Below are 20,787 nucleotides of genomic sequence, written 5' to 3'. Positions count from 1 at the left end.
CAGTTTTTGACATAATCTGAAAATGCATTTTGACCTTTACATTGTGTGTAAATTTCATGATGAATGGACCAAAGTAAGCGGTGCAAAATGACTTGGGGGGGGGGGGGGGACCTCTGGTTCCATTGACTTACATTGAAAGTAATGTATGTTTTTTTTTTTCTTCTCCTGTAAAGTTAACATTTTGGAGATACGAGGTTTTTCTCCAACAGCAGCAATATGCTATATGCATTTTCTAGCAGTACAAACTTTAAAGAGTAACTGATTTTTCAACCATTCTGCATAAATGAATCAAAAAGATGGAAAAAGAGACATTCCGAGTGGTTTGGTGGTTTGGTGTGTAATGCTTTCATCACCGTTAGCCGCTTTAGTCCAGCTCGGGTAGCAGCAGCAGTTGAGAGAGCAGAGAATCCCAGACGACCCTGTCCTCTGCAACTTCCCCAAGCCACTTCCAGGCCAACTTGGAGATATAATCCCTCCAGTGGGTCTTAGGATGACCCTGGAGTCTTGTCCCGGTAGGCCGTGCCAGGTACACCCACCGGGATGCGTCTAGGGGGCATCTGGATCAGATGCCCGAAATGCCTGCTCTAGAGAAACTTGGTCAGAATTGTTTACAGTGGTGGTGATAGGAACCAGACGACTGAAGTGTTTAATGCCTCTAAAAGCTCCTTCACATAAAATTAGTATATAAATGGCTGAGACATTCATTTATGATGGTCTTTGAGAAGATTTTGGCCTAAACTGTTTTTTTTTTTTTGTTGTTTTTGTTTGTTTTGTCATTTGGGATTGGACTACAACCCCCACCCCTTTAAATGTCTCCTCGTGTGCTCTGGAAGCTAGCTGGAGCAGAAAATTCCTTTGCATAGACAAAAATAAGTGAATTTAAAAGCTCCTGATGAAGCCATGCTAACAATGAGGACTGCTGGAACAAAACGTCAATATAGTGATTTTGCTTTTCTGTTGGAACTGGTTTGGAGGAAAGGAGATGCAGGAGATGCAGGAGATGCTGGTTGTTTTTCAAGTTTTTCTACAGTCAGCCTACAGAGGTGTAGCCAAGGAGTGGGCAGTGCCAACCCAGCATGAAGTACACTCATCCTTCTGGCCTTCAGTCAGCCATCATCAGTAAAGCATGAATTATGCTTTATGGTGAAAATCTGCCTTCAGGGTGCCAATCAGTTATGAGAGTCTGGTGACTCTGCATGTAATAATATTAGCCTATTTGGCTGTGAGGGGCTAATTTGTTGACCAAACAGGTGGGTGAATGTGCTCTGGTGCTGCTCTGTGAGCTACACTATGAAGTCTTTAATGTAAGATTACAGAAGATTATTGCTCATGATGCAGCCAATGTTTAGTGTATCAGTTCCTCTTCTGGAAATGCTCTTTTCTAGTTTGGAAATGGGGTCTTACACACATTAACTGAGATCCTACACACCTCTTTTTGTTTTTTCCAGTTTTGAGAAATGAGTAACACTTCACTCTTCTTAAACTCATCAGTTTATTTTCAGGAACCCCCCAGAATTTTGATTTTGAGATATTCAGTCAATCCAAGAGCTTAATTGCACTCTCAAAAAAAAAAGGTATGTCACTGGGGCAGTACCCTTCTTGTCACTGGGGTGGTACCCTCAGGGGTACATTGCTGTACCTCTTATTCAAGGAACATAATCCATTGAAATTATATTTTTTAAGTTGTATTGTCGCCACACACCCCATCTCGCCTCCAGGCTTTTTATTAAATGGTTCTGTTTTAAAACTACTGTTTTAAAATTACTTTTACACTAAGAAAAACTTATTTAAGGTACACAGTTGGACCTTAAAACCACTGTTGTACCTTTTGAGGGAACATTTACACTGTTTGTACCTTGATGAATGAATCACGTACCTGCATGGTACCTTTTATTTCTAACAGTGTAGGGTGTCCCAGCCCCCCCCACCCCTCCCATGACCCTTATATTTCATGAACCTGAAGAAAATACAGCACTTTTCATGTCATTTAAATGCAGTAACACTATTTTATTTATTTTTCCTATTAGTATGCCACCCATTAAAACTCTGAAGGATTTTGTTTACATCTGAATGATAGAATTAAACAGACTTTGGCTTTGGTGAAGTACTTCTTTTTTATTTTGGCAGCATAAATGGGCAACTTGACCGGTAGTGTGTAGTGCGCAGCAGGTTTGCTCATGTGCTGTCTGGCTCTACCTGTGATCTCCCCACTGTAACTCTCAGAGGAGTTTCAGCTAGAAGTAATTTAGAGAAGACTTTCGTTTCTTGGACGCTAGACTCCTAACGGGAAAATGGTTTGTTTCTTGGATGTGAAAACAGGCTGAACTTCATTGAAGTCATGTGAGAGGAGTGGCACAGTGGATACACCACACTGTCACGCAGCAGTGAATCTGAAAGAAACTGAAGTCAGATGGCAGAGATCAGCTGGGCAGTGTGTGGGCAGACGCTGTAAAAGGTACCTGTATCGAATCTTCAGTGTGAGTATGATTTAAAAATGATTTAAACTTTACTGCTGTCAATTTATAGCTTACAAAGTAATAAGAGCTCTGAACTGAAACGAGGTCACTTCTTAGAACTTCATTAGTTTTGACGGACGTATGAATTGTACCATCCTGTGTTTCTGTTTGCAGGAAATGGGAATAAAAAGCTAAACTAACCCACAGATCATCAGTACTAGTTCAGGCTGGGGCAGAACCAAGATGAAGCTCTTTCTCCTCCTCCTCTGCGCATCTCATACAGCAGCAGGTAAATAGAAACTAACTAAACAATAAAACGACTGAGGCCACTTTTAACTGTAAAGTTGACTTGGGTGTGTGAAAGGCACTATAATGGCAGACTGAACTTATTATTATTATTATTATTATTATTAATAATAATAATAATAATAATAATAATAATAATAATAGCCGTTTGGGTCATTTGATATACTGAAATGTATCCGTTATGGAACTTTACCTTGGTGTCCAGTTATTATGCTATTATATAATGATAATCTGTGTTAAGTGCGAAACCTGGTTTCACTTTCAGTTTAACGTGTTTCTTGATGAACCTTCATCTGGGATTTCCCACAAATGAGTCTTGTGGCTTTCGGTCACCTGATCATCTCAGATTCTCCAGTTACAGCTGTATCATTTTGATCATTACCTCAATATTTTAACTTGTAAACAATGTTTTAAGATGTGATTCACATGCGTTCTGTACTGCAGTTTGGTTTTTCATGGTATGACTTGGCGTTCAGAGTCTGGCTAGACTTGGAAATTAAAAAGTGAATGAGTCGTGGATTTCAGGCCTAAAGTATCGGATGAGGTTCATAAGTGGTTCTTGGCTTTAATATATGGTTCTGGAAAAAATATCTTGGTCACATTTTTAAGAGCCCCCCCATAGAATATCCTAAATTGTCAAAACCTATGATTGTTTACAGTGTTGGGCATACCATTTACTGACCCCTTGAGCTCTGTGAATGGGGGCAGTGTAATTCTGGAAGAGACCCCTCTTGTCAGGATGAAGATGTTTTATCACAGGAGAGAGACGGACAGTCAGAATGACTTTGATCACCTCTATTCTTACTTTGATTTCTAGTGGCCTCTAAAGCTTCCTAGTAAAATTCCTCCCCAGGCCATCAGACCCCCTGTGGAGGTCAAGCGTTCAGGCCTGGTGTTTTGTTGCACATGCACTCTCCCACTTGAGGAGAACATGGTGAAGGATGACTCATCTGACTGTATCCCTCTTTTCCACATCTCTGTAGACAAATGCTGATCGTTTCACACCACTGACCTCTCAGAAGGTCATCCGTCTTTGTAATGAGGGGCTTATTTCTTTCTCAGAGAACTGAATGCAGATGATGTCTGATTTTTTCAGAAATCTACCTGTACATCACCAAGTTCACTGCAGTTACAGGGATAGCAGGCCTGCCTGAGTTTACAGCTGTGTCCTTCCTTCACGGAAAGCAGATTGATTATTATGACAGCAAATGCCACACCCTCCTCCCCAGACAGGTGTGGGCAAAGAGGGTCTTTGGCGACCCCTACTGGCAGAGAACCACACGGCTGCGCTTTTCAGAATCTCTACACTTACAAAATGGACTCAGCAGTGCGATGGAGAGCTCTGGGCATAAGGAAGGTTAGTAGACAAGCTAATAATTTTACAAATTTTATGACTTCTTAAGGATTTTCCTCCACTGTTCCATGCCTCCATTGTTGGTGGTTAGATTGGTTCTGAGAAGATATACACTATATGGACAAAAGTATTGGGACACCTATACATTATGCCTACAGGAGCTTTCATGACACCCCATTCTACATCCATAGGCATTAATACAGAGTTGATCCCCCTTTGCAGCTACAACGGCTTCCACTGTTACTGTTACCTATTACAGCACCACACTCGAATTCAGTGAGCTCTTTAGAGCCACCCATGCATTCACAAATGTCTGTGAAGGCAGGCTGCAAGGCTAGGTGCTTGATTTTATACATCTGTGGTCATGACACTGAGTTGAACACCTGCATTCAATCATTAAGAGCTTTGTCCCAATGCTTTTGTCCATATGGTGTAGCAAATTGCTTATATTAGCCACACTGTATTAACGCCGCTACTTGTATTCAGTATTTTATTTTCTTTAACCTTTAAATGAATACAATCTTGTTACAGTAATTTACAATAAAATCTAAGGATGTTTTAAGCATTGGTCGTCTTTCTTGCTTTGTCTGACCCCTACCCCTACCCCCTTCTCTCTCAGGTGTGCACACCTTTCAGAGGATGTACGGCTGCTTGTGGGATGAGGACACTGGTTACTCTGATGGATTTGACGTGTACGGCTATGATGGAGTGAACTTCATAACTCTGAATCTGGAGAGCAGGAGATTCTCAGCTTTGGTTCCTGAGGCCAAATCCATGGCACAGGAGTGGAACCGGAACACAACCCAGATCGAGACTCTTCTCCTCTACTACACCCATGAGTGTGTCGCCTGGCTGAAGACGTTTTTTGTTAAGAATCATAAGCAACACAAATACTGGGGAGCAGCGTATCAGTATTATGAATTTGAGGCGATCGGTACAGTATCAGAGGAGCAGAGGAGACATTTATTATGAGACAAAGGAAGCGAATGCACCTACACAAAGAACTTTAACAGGACTTTTTCTTTCTCTCTCTCTCTGTCCAGTCATACCTACAATAACACAGCACTTGAGGCCGGGTTTGCTTTCAGTGGTGGTGTGTCACGTTACAGACCTGTCCACCGAAACTGTGCAGGTGTCCTGGCAGAAAAATGAAGAGGATGTCAAGGACTATGTGGAGATTGGAGAGACTCTGCCCAGCGGAGACGGGACCTTCCAGAAGACCATCTACCTTGCTGTGAGGCTGGAGGAGCTGAAAAAGAACAAGTACAGCTGTGCTGTGGAATTCAGGACGTTGACGGGAAAATCACTCCTGACAATATCACAGGACACCTTGTTCAAAATGAACTACGGTACAAATCATGACTTTGAATTTTTAGTAGGCCGGAATGTGTTATGAAGTAAAATATAAGCAGCGACAGAAACAGTGTAACTGCGCTCTATTCTTCAAAATAAATGAAATCCGCTCACATGTTCAGCTTATTAATGAACTTCCCAGGCTTAATAAATACTGAGGCTAAATATTCAGTAAAAGGAACTTTTTGAGCTATTTTTAGGCCATAGAAGTGTGCAATAAAACACTGGGCCTGCTGGTGGACCCCAGCCATTTAAAGGGTTAATAGAAATGTCAGTTATAAAATATAAATAATGGATGATGTATTAACCCTTAGAACCCAAAGCCGGGCAAAGTGCATAGCTGACTTTTAGCCTTCATAACTTTCAGAACGGTTTAAGCTACAAACACACGTCAGACCTTTCAACAGACCCGGCCCAAACTAGCTAGCATGTCATTGAGTTGACGTCAGCATCAGTGAATAATTCGGCTTGGAAAATCACCCAAAATCCTGGTATTATTGCTCTGTTTCTAGCCTTCATATCCCCACAAAGGGTTAACACAGTGACATGATTCACATATCAGATCACTCAGCAGACTCTGCCCTCACCATCCAGAGTGATGTCATTCACCTGTGACCATCCATCAGCCAGCAATTCAGATATTATTGTTTGAATCTTGTAACAAGACTATTTAGCTTATTTCTAGCTTTTATATACTTTACTTTTGGTTTTAGTGATTTTTAGTAGTCAAACTGTTTCAATACTGTAGGTTGCCAGATAATTTTGCCTGTTGTAAGAAATCAGACAAGCAAAAGTATCTTCCAGTACAGTGACTTACTAAAATCACTTCCAAGCAAACATGTTAGACGTCAGCGTCACTAATTAATGACGTTCTATTAAAAGACTGGTTTACCAAGAGAGACGCTGGAGGACTTTCACCTGAAATGAGTTCATGAAGCCAGTCTGGTTATAAAAATGATAACAGGACATCAGAGCCAGAATTACTCTTTTAGTACTTTTACTTTATACTTAAGTACATTTGAAGGGAAATACTTTAGTACTTTTACTCAAGTGGAGGTCTAAAGGGAGGGGTAAAAAGGTTTTTTTTTGACTGAATTGTTCATAAACAGGTGCTGGAAGCAAAGTTTTTGATTGTGTTCATAGCTGAGATGTGCAGGGTGACTGTAGGATAAAAACTGATATGGAATATCATAAATATGTCTTTTCCTGGACCTGATTTTTGCTGGAAGAGTAAAATTTTAACATTTCTCTCTCTCTCTCTCTCTCTCTGTGTGTGTGTGTGTGTGTGTATGTGTGTGTGTATGTGTGTGTGTGTGTGTGTGTGTGCGTGCGTGTGTGTGTGTGTGTGTGTGTGTGTGTGTGTGTGTGTCAGGAGCCCACTCTCACACTCATGCTCGTCATTCTAAATGGGGCTCTAATGATGAAGATGATTATGATGATGAAGCCTATGTTGATGAAGACTACGATGATGATGATGATGATGATGATAACTGACAGCATCCATTCTTTCGAAGGTCTGCTAACATTTTAAACTGTCACTCAATCTAAAATTACCTGGGGGGGGCCCTAACCAGGTGAGCTTCTTCCAGGTGGCCCCATGGGGGGGGGGGGGGGGGTGTCCCATGTATACTTTTTCAAGTATGAATTTTAACCACACAACATTTACAACATTATATCTAATCCTGTAGATAAAACAGTAGCAATGTTTCAGAAATATTTTCTATTACATCAACAGCACCTGCATTTACCAGTGGAATCATATGGGACTTTTATTGTGATAGCAGTGATGTTTCGGTTGAATGTGAATGAAGTGAAAGAGGGCAGTTATCTCTCTGTTCTCAGTGGATTACGTTGATCATATTATTAGTTTCTTCAATCTGATGTGCTGTAACTGCCGCTGTGTCCTGAATGAATCCGCACAGGCAGAAATAATTAACTCTCAGCCTAAATTAGACCAGGTTTAACTTCATTCACACACACACACACACACACACACACACACACAACTTTGTGACCCGTTTGCTCGCTGCTACACAGAATGTCTTTTCATTAGTTTATCATTTAATTGTGGTGAGGTTTTTAATGCCAAGTCATTTTTTTATGGATGCAAAGGTGGATGTGACTCATCACGTTGAAAGAAGATGAAACTGATTCAGCAGTAAAGTCATCCGTTTTCTTTAGGCCATTGTGGAGAGTTGCAGGCATTGAATAACAGCCCATTCTGCTAAAACTGTTCAACACTCACAGTGGAAACTATATAGAGCAGCGCAGGGTGGGCTGGAGTGTGAGGGTCTTCCGCTCAGAGTTCAGAGCATTAAGAGGAGCGAAAAACCATGAACATCCATGAGCTGTGCTGTGACGACATTCGTGTTAAAGTGTTTTGCTGCCTTTATTCCTTTATTCCAAACATACTGACTCAGTGGTGGTGATGGGAACCAGGGGTCGCTATGACTACAACGAAAAAACAGACGTTTAATTTACTATCCGAACCTACACGTGTCCTCTGGGTTTTAATGCTGATGATGAAATAAGTTTTCTTTTGGGGACTCTATTTTCTCACATCGTCCTGCGTGCATCCCTCCATCAGGAATAGATTTTTTAAATATCCGTTTTAGGCCAAAACATTTCCCACCATCATAAAACAGTGTCTCACATTGACATCAGGCAGCATCCTCATAACCATTTCATGGACTTTAGAGGCATGAGCTCACTGATGTGACAGATACTGCTGTGTGTGACATGCAATCAGAGGCTGACGCTCGCAGATAAGAAGCGAAACAGAAGCTTTACTGGGATAATTGCCGAGTAAGCGGGAGACAAGCAGGGGTCAAGTCCAGGGTCAGTAGCAGAACAATACAGGCAGTCATAACAGGTGAGGGCAAGGCAAGGCAAGGCAGAGTCCGTGAAACAAACAAAAAGTCATCAGCCAAATAATCCAGTAATCCAAACAAGAGTGCAAACAGGGGAAGTCCAAAAATCAGGGTCAAACAGATCAGGCAAAAAGGTCAGAAAAAACAGAGAATCAGAACCCGAAAATAACGTTCCGTAAGGCAGGAAAACTGGCAGTACTTCACAAATACCTAGTGCTAAAGCCTGGGCGGGCGGCACGGGGGCGTGATGGGTAGCGCTGTCGCCTCACAGCGAGGAGAGCCTGGGTTCGATTCCCCAGCCGGGCGGCCAGGGTCCTCTCTGTGTGGAGTTTGCATGTTCTCCCCGTGTCTGCGTGGGTTTCCTCCGGGTTCTCCGGTTTCCTCCCACAGTCCAAAGACATGCAGTCAGGCCAATTGGATGTGCTAAATTGCCCCTGGGTGTGAGTGACTGTCTGTGTCTGTCTGTCTGCCCTGCGATGGACTGGCGACCTGTCCAGGGTGTATCCTGCCTTCCGCAAGAAGACTGCTGGGACATGATCACAAACATCACTTAAGCCCTGTAATGTGAAGGTTATAGAGCTGCACCATCCAGCGCTGTTCATGAAGGACTAAACCGCTGTCTACTTTCTGTTCGTGCTCGAGGAATAAAATGAATTTCTTCTTCTTCTTCTTCTTTCCACAGATGAGTGAATGAGGAAAAAGGATGAATGTTGTCTGTGTGTGACATCGCGTCAGCCCCTCAGGGGTGAAGCTGTTCTCCAACTGTGAAGTGTTTTCCTCAGTGTTTCCGAATAACGTCTGAACTTTAATGCTGTGAACTTCCTTCTGATATGCCAGAATAATGAAATCTCACATGTCCAGATGTTTGTAGACACCAGCTTTTCTTCTGAAATGAGGGGTATTACTAGAGAGTTTGTCCCTCTTTGCTGCAGTAACAGCCTCTAATCTTCTGGGAAGGCTTTACTCTAGATTTTGGAACATTGTAGTGAGGATTTGATTTGAGTAAGGTGATGTGATGTTGGATTTCCAGCTGATCCCAAAGGTACTGGATGGAGCGCCATCAACCCAGAGAACACAGTTCCACTGTTGCACAGCCAAATGCGGGGGGCTTCATAACCTCCTAGCCATCTAGTTTAGGCTTAGTGACCTCAAGCTCGTGTGCAGCTGCTCCAGAGCTTCCCATTCTATTGGTCAGTGCTTTTCCATGGAGATTATATAAACTGTGTGTGGGTGTGATTCAGCGTCAGTGATGGTTGCAGCTTAAAGTAACTGAATTCAATCATTAAAAGTGCTGTCTGGAAACTTTTGGACATGTTGTTGTGTAATAATAAATGAAGTACAACTTATGATCAGTTTTTTTTCTCTAAAATTGTTTTTAAAAGTAAACGCTGTCTTATTCTGTGTAATATATTGTCTAATTAAAAAGTTTGTCATTGTTCATTCAGCATCACTTTTATATTGCACTAATTCTAAAACTTAAATCCAGGATTACACACGAACTTCAGTTTAGGCAGCTGTGGGGCAAAACTGATCCTGAATCTACTCGTATACGTACTTGGTTTAGATATTCCATGTCTCAATTTGACGCCCATTGAAAACACAATGAAATCACATTTTAGACTGTTTTTAGATGAATTTTTATTTTGGAATATGTACCAAAAAAGGCAGCTCAGTACCCAAACTAGTACATAAAACTCATTCCACATCGACTCACCCAAAACAGTCCATTTACATTAAAAAGCTCAAACAAAACCTTCTACTTAATTAATAAAATGAATAAAATCCAAAATAGTGTTGCTAAAACCAAACCACTATGAAAATAAAAATGTTCTAGAAATGAAAATGAACTGTGTTTAAATACAGTGTGAGGCTATAACAACAGAGAGAACCCTCAGTCTTTTATTTATTTTTTTTATTCTTTTATTTTTAGCTTACTTAGTCATGAGTTGTTCATTCATTGATAACAGTTCCATTAAATGGGCAGTAGGGGGCGATTTGCACTAATGAGTAACTCTATTTTGCCACTCCCTTTTCTCAAAGCTCACACAGCTTTTTCAGTGCAGTGTGGAGAACATGCTAGAACTTTCTCTTTGGTTGCAGAAATAAAATGAAACTACAGCTTTACACACGAGGGAGCCTCGTTTCTTCATGTGTGCAACAACAATAATTTCACATCAAGACAAAATCTTTCATCTTGGTGCCATTTTTTTTCAACCTAAACTGTGAGCACAATATAAGAAACAGTGAAACAGTCAATAGAAAAACACGAATGAACTTTTATGAACATTTTTTTTTTTTTTTTTATAGGATGTTTTCTAATGAGGTGGCCAGTAAGTATCTTTACTGATGTTTCCACAGTGGAACTTTTCCTACTGTAGCTAGATTGAATGTACTCGATATTTAAGAGGCAATTTAAAACCTGATATGGGCAAACTATACCATAACGTCAAACTAAAAAGCTGAAAATCAGTTTTTATCCAGTTGTTGTGCCATCTATCTATACAGGAAATAGTGACAGAATCTGTTTATACTTTAAAATAGTGACAGAAGCATCGAATACACCAACACTGTCAAAACCTGAATTTCCAAGAAAGCAAAGTTACAGGAAAAGAAAAACATTCTTAACATATCAATACAAATTAAAGCTGCACAATATAAGATTTTATAGATAAAACTGATAGATGTCGCATTACTGAGTCAGGAGAAAAGGCACGCTGTAAAGCCTGAAATAATAGTTTAATAGTAAGAGGTGTCGAGTCGAGAGTTTTCACATCACGTCATACGCCTTTACGTGTTAACATCACATGCACAGACTCAAAGAGAAGGTCTGGCTTGATGTTTAGTTCCCAAATCCAAAATCAACATTATACCGATGACAAAATGATAATAGCAGATAATTCACCAAGTTTTGACTGAATCTCCTTTCAATTCTCTTTCAATCATCAGATTCATCCACTTGGGGAAGGGGGCCAAAGCACAACCCACGTTATAAAATGTTCTACCACATGTTGCAATTACACATTTCCACCAGAGAGGTCTCCAAATCCCCAAAATCTACATGGCAAGCAAATCAGGATCATTTCAATTGATTCATCGTGAAATGTTCACAAACTTTAAACTGTGTTTTCAAATTTAAAAAGGAAAAATCTACAAAGCTTTATTCCAGCTGCTACATTATGTTTAAAATGCAAATAAGACATCGACTTTCCCCACTATATCCTCATATTGGAACGTTACATTTTCCTTTACTAGCTCCACTGAGCACAAATCTGAAAACAGTATTAAAATGGGTAAAACACTTTGTCTGCAGTGGGAATACCATAAGAACATGACTTGCACTTGAAAACTAAAAAAACCTGGAAAAAAAAATTGGGATCGGGGATCAAATCTCTTCAGTCTTCATCCATCACAATATGGAATTCCCATTTTAAAATCCTCTGAAACAACACAAAGATGCTACAGTTTAAATTTACACATTATCTTATTTTTAATATGCAGCAAATAAAACAAACACAAACCTTAGTATCTGCTGCAGATGAAGTTGAGAGTCTGATTCTCCGGCAGACTGACCCACTGATGCTCTCCTCCAGTCTGCACTGCTCCGGTTCTCTCTCCAGTGCAGCAGTCTTCCACTCCCATCTCGTGACCTGGAGCCCAGTTCTCGTAGCAGGTGAATATTCCACTCACCCAGAACCACAGATCTAGAGTGCAGATGTGACGCAGACCCAGCCATACGTGACTAGTGGAGGCGTTTTTGGCCACCTCCACCACTGACCTCTGGACCTCCTCAGAGTGCACCGAGACCAGATCCATGTTCTTCTCTCTACAGTGTTTCAGAGCTTCTTTCCAGGTCAGATTCTCTCTGACCAGAACCAGATCACCTGGAGACAAAGAACACACTGAGCTTCCCCTAATAACCACACTCAGGTCAGTGTTTTCAGCACAGACTATGAAATTGAAAGGTCAGCAAAGGACGCAGTTCTGAAGAGTGAAAGGGCTTGAGGGCTGCTCAGAAGAGCTTTTAGATCTATTGGCCACACTGATCTGCTTTCAGTGTACACCTACCAGTAAACTGTATCCACAGTGAAGCACTAGAATCATCTTGTAAACATTGTGGCTAAAATCCCACTTAAGGATTGTTAGCCTGGCCCTCCAAAAGGCTACAACTGGGGCCTTGACACCAAAACAAGTAGTTTAAGGTGGATCTGAAGAACCATTTGAGATGGGGCACTGTGGGACGTTCATCGACATGCCTTGATGAAGCAAAAGCCAACAGCATGCGTCACTGGTCAAAGAGCTTCCACCAGTCGGTGCAAGAACCCGATCACAATGGTTGTCAAACTGGTCACCAGAGACCTTCAAACAGTCCATTTTTGCTTGATTCGTGTTTTGAGTTGGGACTCTGACTTTGAAAGGATCATTTGAGGCCTTACAGGGCGAATCACTGCAGCGAACACACAGCATATTTAGCATGTTTTACCTACAGTGTGAGCACCCATGTTGAACTGAGTGATAAGAGATAAAAAAAGATAAAACTCACCAGGAGGTCCAGTAGTTGTATCATGTGTTGTGCTCGTCGATTCCGAAGGAAACAGTGTAGTGGTCACTGAGAGTTCACTAGTTGAAGTATCTGAATTCATGAATATAACACTCATATCAATTATTTGGATGTAAAATTTGGTGCTGCGTTTCGTTTTGAAAGAAACTGCATTACGGGGAACTGACCACAGACCGAGCAGTCCAGATGAACTGTGTTTTGGCCGTAAACAGTGGTCATTCAAACGCACGGTGTGAGTCGTCACAAACAATGAGATTTCTAAGACTGTACAGTGTATGCCTGGTGTTATGTTAGCTATGTTAGTGCAGGGATGCTCTATTGCTGTAAGTGTCCGGCTACATCACAGTGCAGCTTTCTCAACAGCAGGTTTTACTTTCTAGGGCCGTAAGAGGTGAAATTATAAAGTAGTCAAGTGATAAAATAGTGGAAAGGAAACTGACCAGGAGGTCCAGGAGGTGTTTGTGTGACACGTGTTGTGCTCTTCGGCCAGGCAGGAGCCACTGTAGTGCTCACTGGAAGCTGCTGTTTGCCAGGTGACGTTACTGAGGCAATAAAATATGATACTCATATCAGTTATTAGGACATAAAAGTTGGTACTGCTTTCAAGTTTTAGCTCTGGAAAACACGCTGTATATAACACAACCTCAACTCTCTGTCAGACCGATTCTTTGTGAGCTCTCTTACACCAGCCAGCTCACTTTTCACAGGATGAGTTCATGCAAAACAGTGAAGCTCTTTCATGCAACTTTATTGCTTGAAACCTGCATGAAACTTATTTGCACTTGAGTTGCTTATTGTAAAGTGTCCTGCAACTTTGCTGCGACAGTGTTGTCCGGCTGTAGGACTCCGATGTTGGTGCAGGAATCATCTTGATAGTTTTCTCAATAGTTCATTTTAGTTTATTGGGCCATAATAGGTCAAATGATAAAATGATTTAAAGATAAAACTGACCAGGAGGTCCAGGAGGTGTTTGTGTGACACGTGTTGTGCTCATCGGTCCAGCAGGAAGCACTGTAGTGCTCACTGGAAGCTGCTGTGAAGTTCCTGAGGCAATAAAATGATACTCATATCAGTGATTAGGACATAAAAGGAGGTGCTGCTTTCAAGTTGTAGCTCTGGAAAACACACTGTATATCCCAGACCGACCTATATCCCTATATAACAACACAACCTCAACTCTCATGCCGTTTTACCTTGTATAACAACATGCAAAGTGCTTCACTTTAGGATGTTCCCCATGCTCCACTACCCCTGGGGGTACATGTACTGCCTTAGAATTAGATGGGCTTTTTTTGTTAATGTGGCTTTAAGTTAAGTCGCCCTTATTAATCCCACAACAGGGGAAGTTCACCTCTGAGTTTAAACCCATCTGTGCAGTGAAACACCCACACACACTAGAGGCAGTGAGCACACTTGCCAGAGCGGTGGGCAGCCTTGCTCAAGGGCACTGCAGTCATGTACCATCAGCTCAGGGGTTCAAACCGGCAACCTTCCAGTCACAAAACTGATCTGCCTACCTCCAGCCCACAACTGCCCCACGCTTTAAGACTCCTAAACGCTCCTGATTCCTTCAGCGTGAGTCATGGGCTCAACAGCTGTACTTATCAAATGTTTTACATTTTATAAAACTAGGCTCAACTTCATTTATAGATGTGGGCTGTATGGACTGGAGAACGACTGGCACATTGTTAGGCACAGTGAGGCGTCCTGCATTGTCTCGTTGGAACATCTGTCACTGTGGTTTCCCTCTTTTAAATGAACGAACAGAAAAAAGTCAAACAGTTGCTAAACATCAGTGTGACGTACGTCTGTGAGCAGTTCCTCATGACTGCCTGTGTATTTGTCCGTGTGTTTCCAGCCTCATCTGATCATGTAAACTTTATAGAAGAATAAACTACCAGATATGAACTGAGATCAAAACCATGACGGTATATTTTACATAAAGAGTTGCTAAACTTTGTGTTTAGAAACTTTCTGAGTGATTCGTTACAGACGGAAAAAAACAGACGGAAGCTCACCACCACTGCACACGAACGGATTCAGTCTATCACAGTTCAGATCCTCCCACTGACCGAAATCTGCTCCACGCGTCCGAACAGCTGTACAGTTCTCATTCCTATCATGCTTGTTAGGTTGGTCTGATGTCCAGTGTCGGAATGAAGAGTTGCTCTTATCTGACCACGTCCATGAGTCTCTGAACAGACCGATCCAGCTAGGGGTGCTTAGAGCAAACTTACTGTTCTCACTGTCGTTCCTCACACTGACCAGGTCTGTGTATCTCTCTCTGCAGAACCTCTGAGCTTCACTCCAGCTCTTCTGCGTACGCTGAGAGTAGTAAGAGTCTCTAACTCCTGAAAGACATTAATAACAGATTTACTCAATTCATAATGAGTACTTTATCAGCGGACAGTAACTGGTGCTATCACAAGCCTTTAAGTAATGAAATGAGTCTGTACGATATTTAAAGGTTATGAATAAATTCTTACCATCGTAACAAGTAAAGCTGTATTTTTGTGATTTATCACATTTCTCATTATGCCAGAAACCATCTCTGTACCGTGCAGCACAGTCCTTATCCTTATTTGGAGAATCATCGGATTTTCCCGTCTTCCACTTTCTAAACTCCGTCTCTCCCTGTTTATAAAACTTTGTGTCGGCCAGGGACCACGTCCACTTCTCGGTGTTCCCTCTCTGCAGTCCGATCCACACAGAAGCTCCAGAAATGGAGGAATTCTTTAAGGTCTTGTTCAGCTCCTTCATCTCGTCCATGCTGTGGACAGTAGCCAGGTCAACGTACGTCTCTCTGCAGTAACGCTGAGCTTCGGTCCAGCTCTTCGTTTCATTAATGAGGTGATATTGATGAGGAGCACAAGCAGAGAGACTACAGAGAACTGTGAAGAACACACGCAGAACCCTCAACACACGCAGAACCCTCAGCACACACAAAACCCTCAACACACGTAAAACCCTCAACACATGGAGAACCCTCAACACACACAAAACCCTCAACACACGCAGAACCCTCAACACACACAAAACCCTCAACACACACAAAACCCTCAACACACGCAGAACCCTCAACACACACAAAACCCTCAACACACGCAGACCCTCAACACACACAAAACCCTCAACACACGCAGAACCCTCAACACACACAAAACCCTCAACACACGCAGAACCCTCAACACACGCAGAACCCTCAACACACAGAGAACCCTCAACACACGCAGAAACCTCAACACACACAGAACCCTCAACACTCAGAGAACCATCAACACACGCAGAACCCTCAACACACACAAAACCCTCAACACACGCAGAACCCTCAACACACACAAAACCCTCAACACACGCAGAACCCTCAACACACGCAGAACCCTCAACACACACAAAACCCTCAACACATGCAGAACCCTCAACACACGCAGAACCCTCAACACACGAGGAACCATCAACACACGCAGAACCCTCAACACACACAAAACCCTCAACACACGCAGAACCCTCAACACACGCAGAACCCTCAACACACACAAAACCCTCAACACATGCAGAACCCTCAACACACGCAAAACCCTCAACACACGAGGAACCCTCAACACACGCAGAACCCTCAACACACAGAGAACCATCAACACACGCAGAACCCTCAACACACATAAAACCCTCAACACACACAAAACCCTCAACACACGCAGAACCCTCAACACACGCAGAACCCTCAACACACAGAGAACCTTCAACACATGCAGAACCCTCAACACACGCAGAACCCTCAACACATGGAGAACCCTCAACACACGTAAAACCCTCAACACACGCAGAACCCTCAACACACAAAACCCTCAACACACGCAGAACCCTCAACACACGTAAAACCCTCAACACACGCAGAACCCTCAACACACAAAACCCTCAACACACGCAAAACCCTCAACACACGTAAAACCCTCAACACAAACAAAACTCTCAACACACGCAGAACCCTCAACACAAACAAAACCCTCAACACACGCAGAACACTCAACACACACAAAACCCTCAACACAAACAAAACCCTCAACACACGCAGAACACTCAACACACACAAAACCCTCAACACACACAAAACCCTCAACACACGCAGAACCCTCAACACACACAAAACCCTCAACACAACAAAACCCTCAACACACGCAGAACACTCAACACACACAAAACCCTCAACACACGCAGAACACTCAACACACACAAAACCCTCAACACACGCAGAACCCTCAACACACGCAGAACCCTCAACACACGCAGAACCCTCAACACACACAAAACCCTCAACACAACAAAACCCTCAACACACGCAGAACACTCAACACACACAAAACCCTCAACACACGCAGAACACTCAACACACACAAAACCCTCAACACACGCAGAACCCTCAACACACACAAAACCCTCAACACACACAAAACCCTCAACACACGCAGAACCCTCAACACAACAAAACCCTCAACACACGCAGAACACTCAACACACACAAAACCCTCAACACACACAAAACCCTCAACACACGCAGAACACTCAACACACACAAAACCCTCAACACACACAAAACCCTCAACACACGCAGAACCCTCAACACAAAAAAACCTTCAACACACGCAGAACCCTCAGCACACACAAAACCCTCAACACACACAAAACCCTCAACACACGCAGAACCCTCAACACAAAAAAACCTTCAACACACGCAGAACCCTCAGCACACACAAAACCCTCAACACACGCAGAACCCTCAACACAAAAAAACCTTCAACACACACAAAACCCTCAACACACTCAAAACCCTCAACACACGCAGACCCTCAACACACACAAAACCCTCAACACAGGCAGAACCCTCAACACACTCAAAACCCTCAACACCCGCAGACCCTCAACACACACAAAACCCTCAACACAGGCAGAACCCTCAACACACACAAAACCCTCAACACACGCAGAACCCTCAGCACACACAAAACCATCAACACACAAAACCCTCAACACACTCAAAACCCTCAACACACGCAGACCCTCAACACACACAGAACCCTCAACACAGGCAGAACCCTCAACACACACAAAACCCTCAACACAGGCAGAACCCTCAACACACAAAACCCTTAATACACACAAAACCCTTAATACACACAGAACCATCTTACTCTGGAACTGTTCTATTACACCACAGCAGAACCTTCACTCACTCATGTAAACCCTGTTGTGTGTAAGATACCTGAGATCAGGCTGATGATTATGATTCTCTCCATTTCTGTGAAAAAAGGAATGAAATAGTTTTGATTTCTTTGTTTGTAGATTCATCATTTCACAAATTCACCGCTGATGTTCTTTCAGGTACTGACTGTTGGCACCGGCCCAGTATCAGGTTTATGCAGCACAAGTAAAAAACCTCATCATTCCTTAAAAAATGTTTCTGTGTCTCTAAAGAAATCCAGTTTAAAATCCACCTCACCGGTGATGTTTCGATCGTCCTGTGTGTGTTTCTTCCTCTGAACTGGAGTCTCAGGATCCCGCTTCCTCTCTTTATCCGGCGAGGGATGCAAATGCTCTGATGATGAAGAGACACGCAAGCCCTATCCACTAATACAGGTTGGGTTATGAAGCTGCTGCTCTGTTATAGCAAGAAAAACAGTTTAAAAATGTTATTCAGATTAGCTTAATGCTAATTATCTTATTGCTTAAATGGCCTAAACATTATACTGTAGCGGTCCCTTCTGGGTAGACAGCGGTTTGGGTGGTCTGGCTGTTTGCGTAGCCGGTGCAGAGAGAGAACTAGGCATGGAAATGCTTCCTACTACTCTACTGCTGCTCCCAGGTGAGTCCAGACTGGTGGACCAGTGGTGAGCTGAGAGCAGAGGACTGGGGGTCAGTGTAAATGCTCTACACCCTGAACAAGAAGGAAGGTGCTTCTTTATGGAACCATGAACCTTCAAAGAAGCCTTTGCATGATTAAAGGGGTCTTGTATCATCTTCAGATTGATGAAAATGTGCTGCAGATGACAATGTATAGAACCTTTAAGAAAAGAGTTCCATATAGCACCCTAGGGTTCTTCTATTATAACAAACCTGACAGCGTAACAGGAGAAGAACCCTTTTTGTCCATCACTTTTTGGTTGAGTGATTTCTTGGAATCAAAATATATTCCAAGAAAAAGGATGCAAAGTCCAACTGACGGCCGTCCTCCAAAACAGACACAATTTGCATTGTGTGGCTACTGTGAAAATGAGTCAACGGCCTTTTCAGAATAATTTAATCTTCAGTGGTTTATCTACCATCAGCTCACTCCATTCCCTGGACAGATGACCAGGGTCTTTCTGCGTGGAGTTGGTATGTTCTCCCCGTGACTGTTTGGGTTTCCTCTGGCTTTCCTCCCGTAGTCCAAGGACATGGTGATGGACTGACGACCTGTCCAGGGTGTTTCCAGTGGGGATAGTCCCCCGCACCTGATACATATGCAATTAACGTAAAACTATACTGGAAACATCATGGAGAAGTACCAGGCTACACCTCTAACTCCTGACCCATTTTTTTAGCTCAGTTATTGAAGGATACAGCTTATGTGTATTTAAGTTCACATTAGGCCCTATGTAATAAAATGATAACGTGTTATTTTATCTAGGCCCTTGCTGTAGCCCATCCCTGTACTACCTTTAAAAATGACAGCGTTGGAATATTGTTTTGGTGTCTGTCTAGTCAGTGCCAGGTCTACAAAGTCAGACACTCGTTGGACTGGAAGGTCCAGAGAACTGTCGCCACATTTTGCATGTACAGAAATAAATAGTACATTTCAGAAATGCTGGTGGTGAAACACAATGGAGACTACTGTGCATGTCCACTGATGGTAAACATTCCCTTTTCCCTGAAACAGCTTTGGAGGAAGTGAGACATGTGAGTAGATGTTGAGAGCAGTTTGGACTGATGAGGTTTTCAAGCAAAAAACTTCTCTTCCTCACATGAGTTTCCTGATGACGGGAATCATGAAGTCCTTCTCAAGCCCGAGACGTTCCCAATTTTAAGGGATGAGCCAGTTTTCTTGAGATTCCATTAATAATGAGCATTTTGGTGAGCGTTAAATAAAGTGTTGGCCAGGCCTGGTTTAATGGGGGGGGGGGGGGGGGGGGGGGTGTAAAAAAAGGCCTTAGTCCGCCCTGAAAAGACATCAAGACCCGTCTGCCGCAGAAATGTGAGACAGTTAATGTTTAATATTTTACTGTATTTTCACTACAAGACTGTTTTGGGGATTTGGAGACCTCCCTGGTGGAAATGTGCAATTGCATGCAACATGTGGAAGAACATTGCCAGGCCAACCTCCTGCCCTGCAGTACTACAGACTAACCCTATGGACTCCAACTACCAGAATCCACCTGGAGATCATGTGACATTGTCCACCAATCACAATTTGCTTCAGAGATCAGCTTCACCTGAATATTAATCAATTAATCCACCTGTTGTTCATTCCTCACTCTGTAAAGGCTGTTTGCTCACACCCCTCTTTGTGAAGCATTGCTACTGTTTACAGAGTGGACCAAGCCTTTTCCTGGCCTCTCTTATTGGCCACCCTGACCCTTTTGTTTGTGTTTTTGACTCTTTCTCTGAATTTGGGCTTAGCATGTTTTCCGAGTATGATTTTTGGATTGCACTTCCAGCAAAGCCTGATGTACTTTTATCTGTGAGCGTCTGATTCGTTGTGCAGTGTTACGTTGTAAGACACAGGTTGTGGTTCAGACCCCTCCCCCCAGTGGATGAATCTGATTGCTGCGAGCGCATTGAGAAGTCAGTTAAAACTGGGTGAAGATTCCGAGGATGTGTGTGAATTATCGTCAAATTTACATCACTGTAACGCTG

General features: G+C 42.7%; 2 protein-coding genes across 4 annotated transcripts; one reads left to right on the top strand and one right to left on the bottom strand.

The window, feature by feature from the left end:
- Nucleotides 1-2,335: 2,335 nt before the first annotated feature.
- On the top strand, nt 2,336-9,779 carry LOC108414553 (major histocompatibility complex class I-related gene protein-like). 3 transcript variants are annotated; one of them, XM_037533578.1, is made up of 7 exons: nt 2,336-2,455; nt 2,631-2,745; nt 3,859-4,119; nt 4,736-5,050; nt 5,160-5,465; nt 6,842-6,983; nt 9,022-9,779. In XM_037533578.1, exons 2-6 carry the CDS (start codon nt 2,700-2,702, stop codon nt 6,961-6,963), a joined length of 1,050 nt encoding a protein of 349 aa, XP_037389475.1. In that variant the 5' UTR covers nt 2,336-2,455; nt 2,631-2,699; the 3' UTR covers nt 6,964-6,983; nt 9,022-9,779. The 3 variants fall into 3 exon arrangements, with proteins under 3 accessions (XP_037389475.1, XP_017542922.1, XP_037389476.1); XM_017687433.2 differs by having other exon boundaries at nt 2,337-2,477; XM_037533579.1 differs by lacking the exon at nt 2,336-2,455 and having other exon boundaries at nt 2,643-2,745; nt 3,992-4,119.
- A 233-nt stretch (nt 9,780-10,012) lies between these two features.
- Nucleotides 10,013-19,394, bottom strand: LOC108414550 (C-type mannose receptor 2-like). Its single transcript, XM_017687430.2, has 10 exons — nt 19,226-19,394; nt 18,395-18,490; nt 18,158-18,193; nt 15,384-15,788; nt 14,916-15,248; nt 13,849-13,941; nt 13,338-13,439; nt 12,880-12,969; nt 11,858-12,220; nt 10,013-11,776 (listed from the first exon to the last, which is right to left on the bottom strand). The coding sequence occupies exons 1-9, from the start codon at nt 19,392-19,394 to the stop codon at nt 11,859-11,861; spliced, it is 1,686 nt and encodes a 561-aa protein (XP_017542919.1). The 3' UTR covers nt 10,013-11,776; nt 11,858.
- Nucleotides 19,395-20,787: the final 1,393 nt, after the last annotated feature.

Source organism: Pygocentrus nattereri, chromosome 23 (genome assembly GCF_015220715.1).
Source record: "Pygocentrus nattereri isolate fPygNat1 chromosome 23, fPygNat1.pri, whole genome shotgun sequence".
NCBI lineage: Eukaryota > Metazoa > Chordata > Actinopteri > Characiformes > Serrasalmidae > Pygocentrus > Pygocentrus nattereri.
The sequence above is the reverse complement of the archived record's forward strand: the minus strand, read 5'-3'. Positions and strand labels throughout refer to the sequence as shown.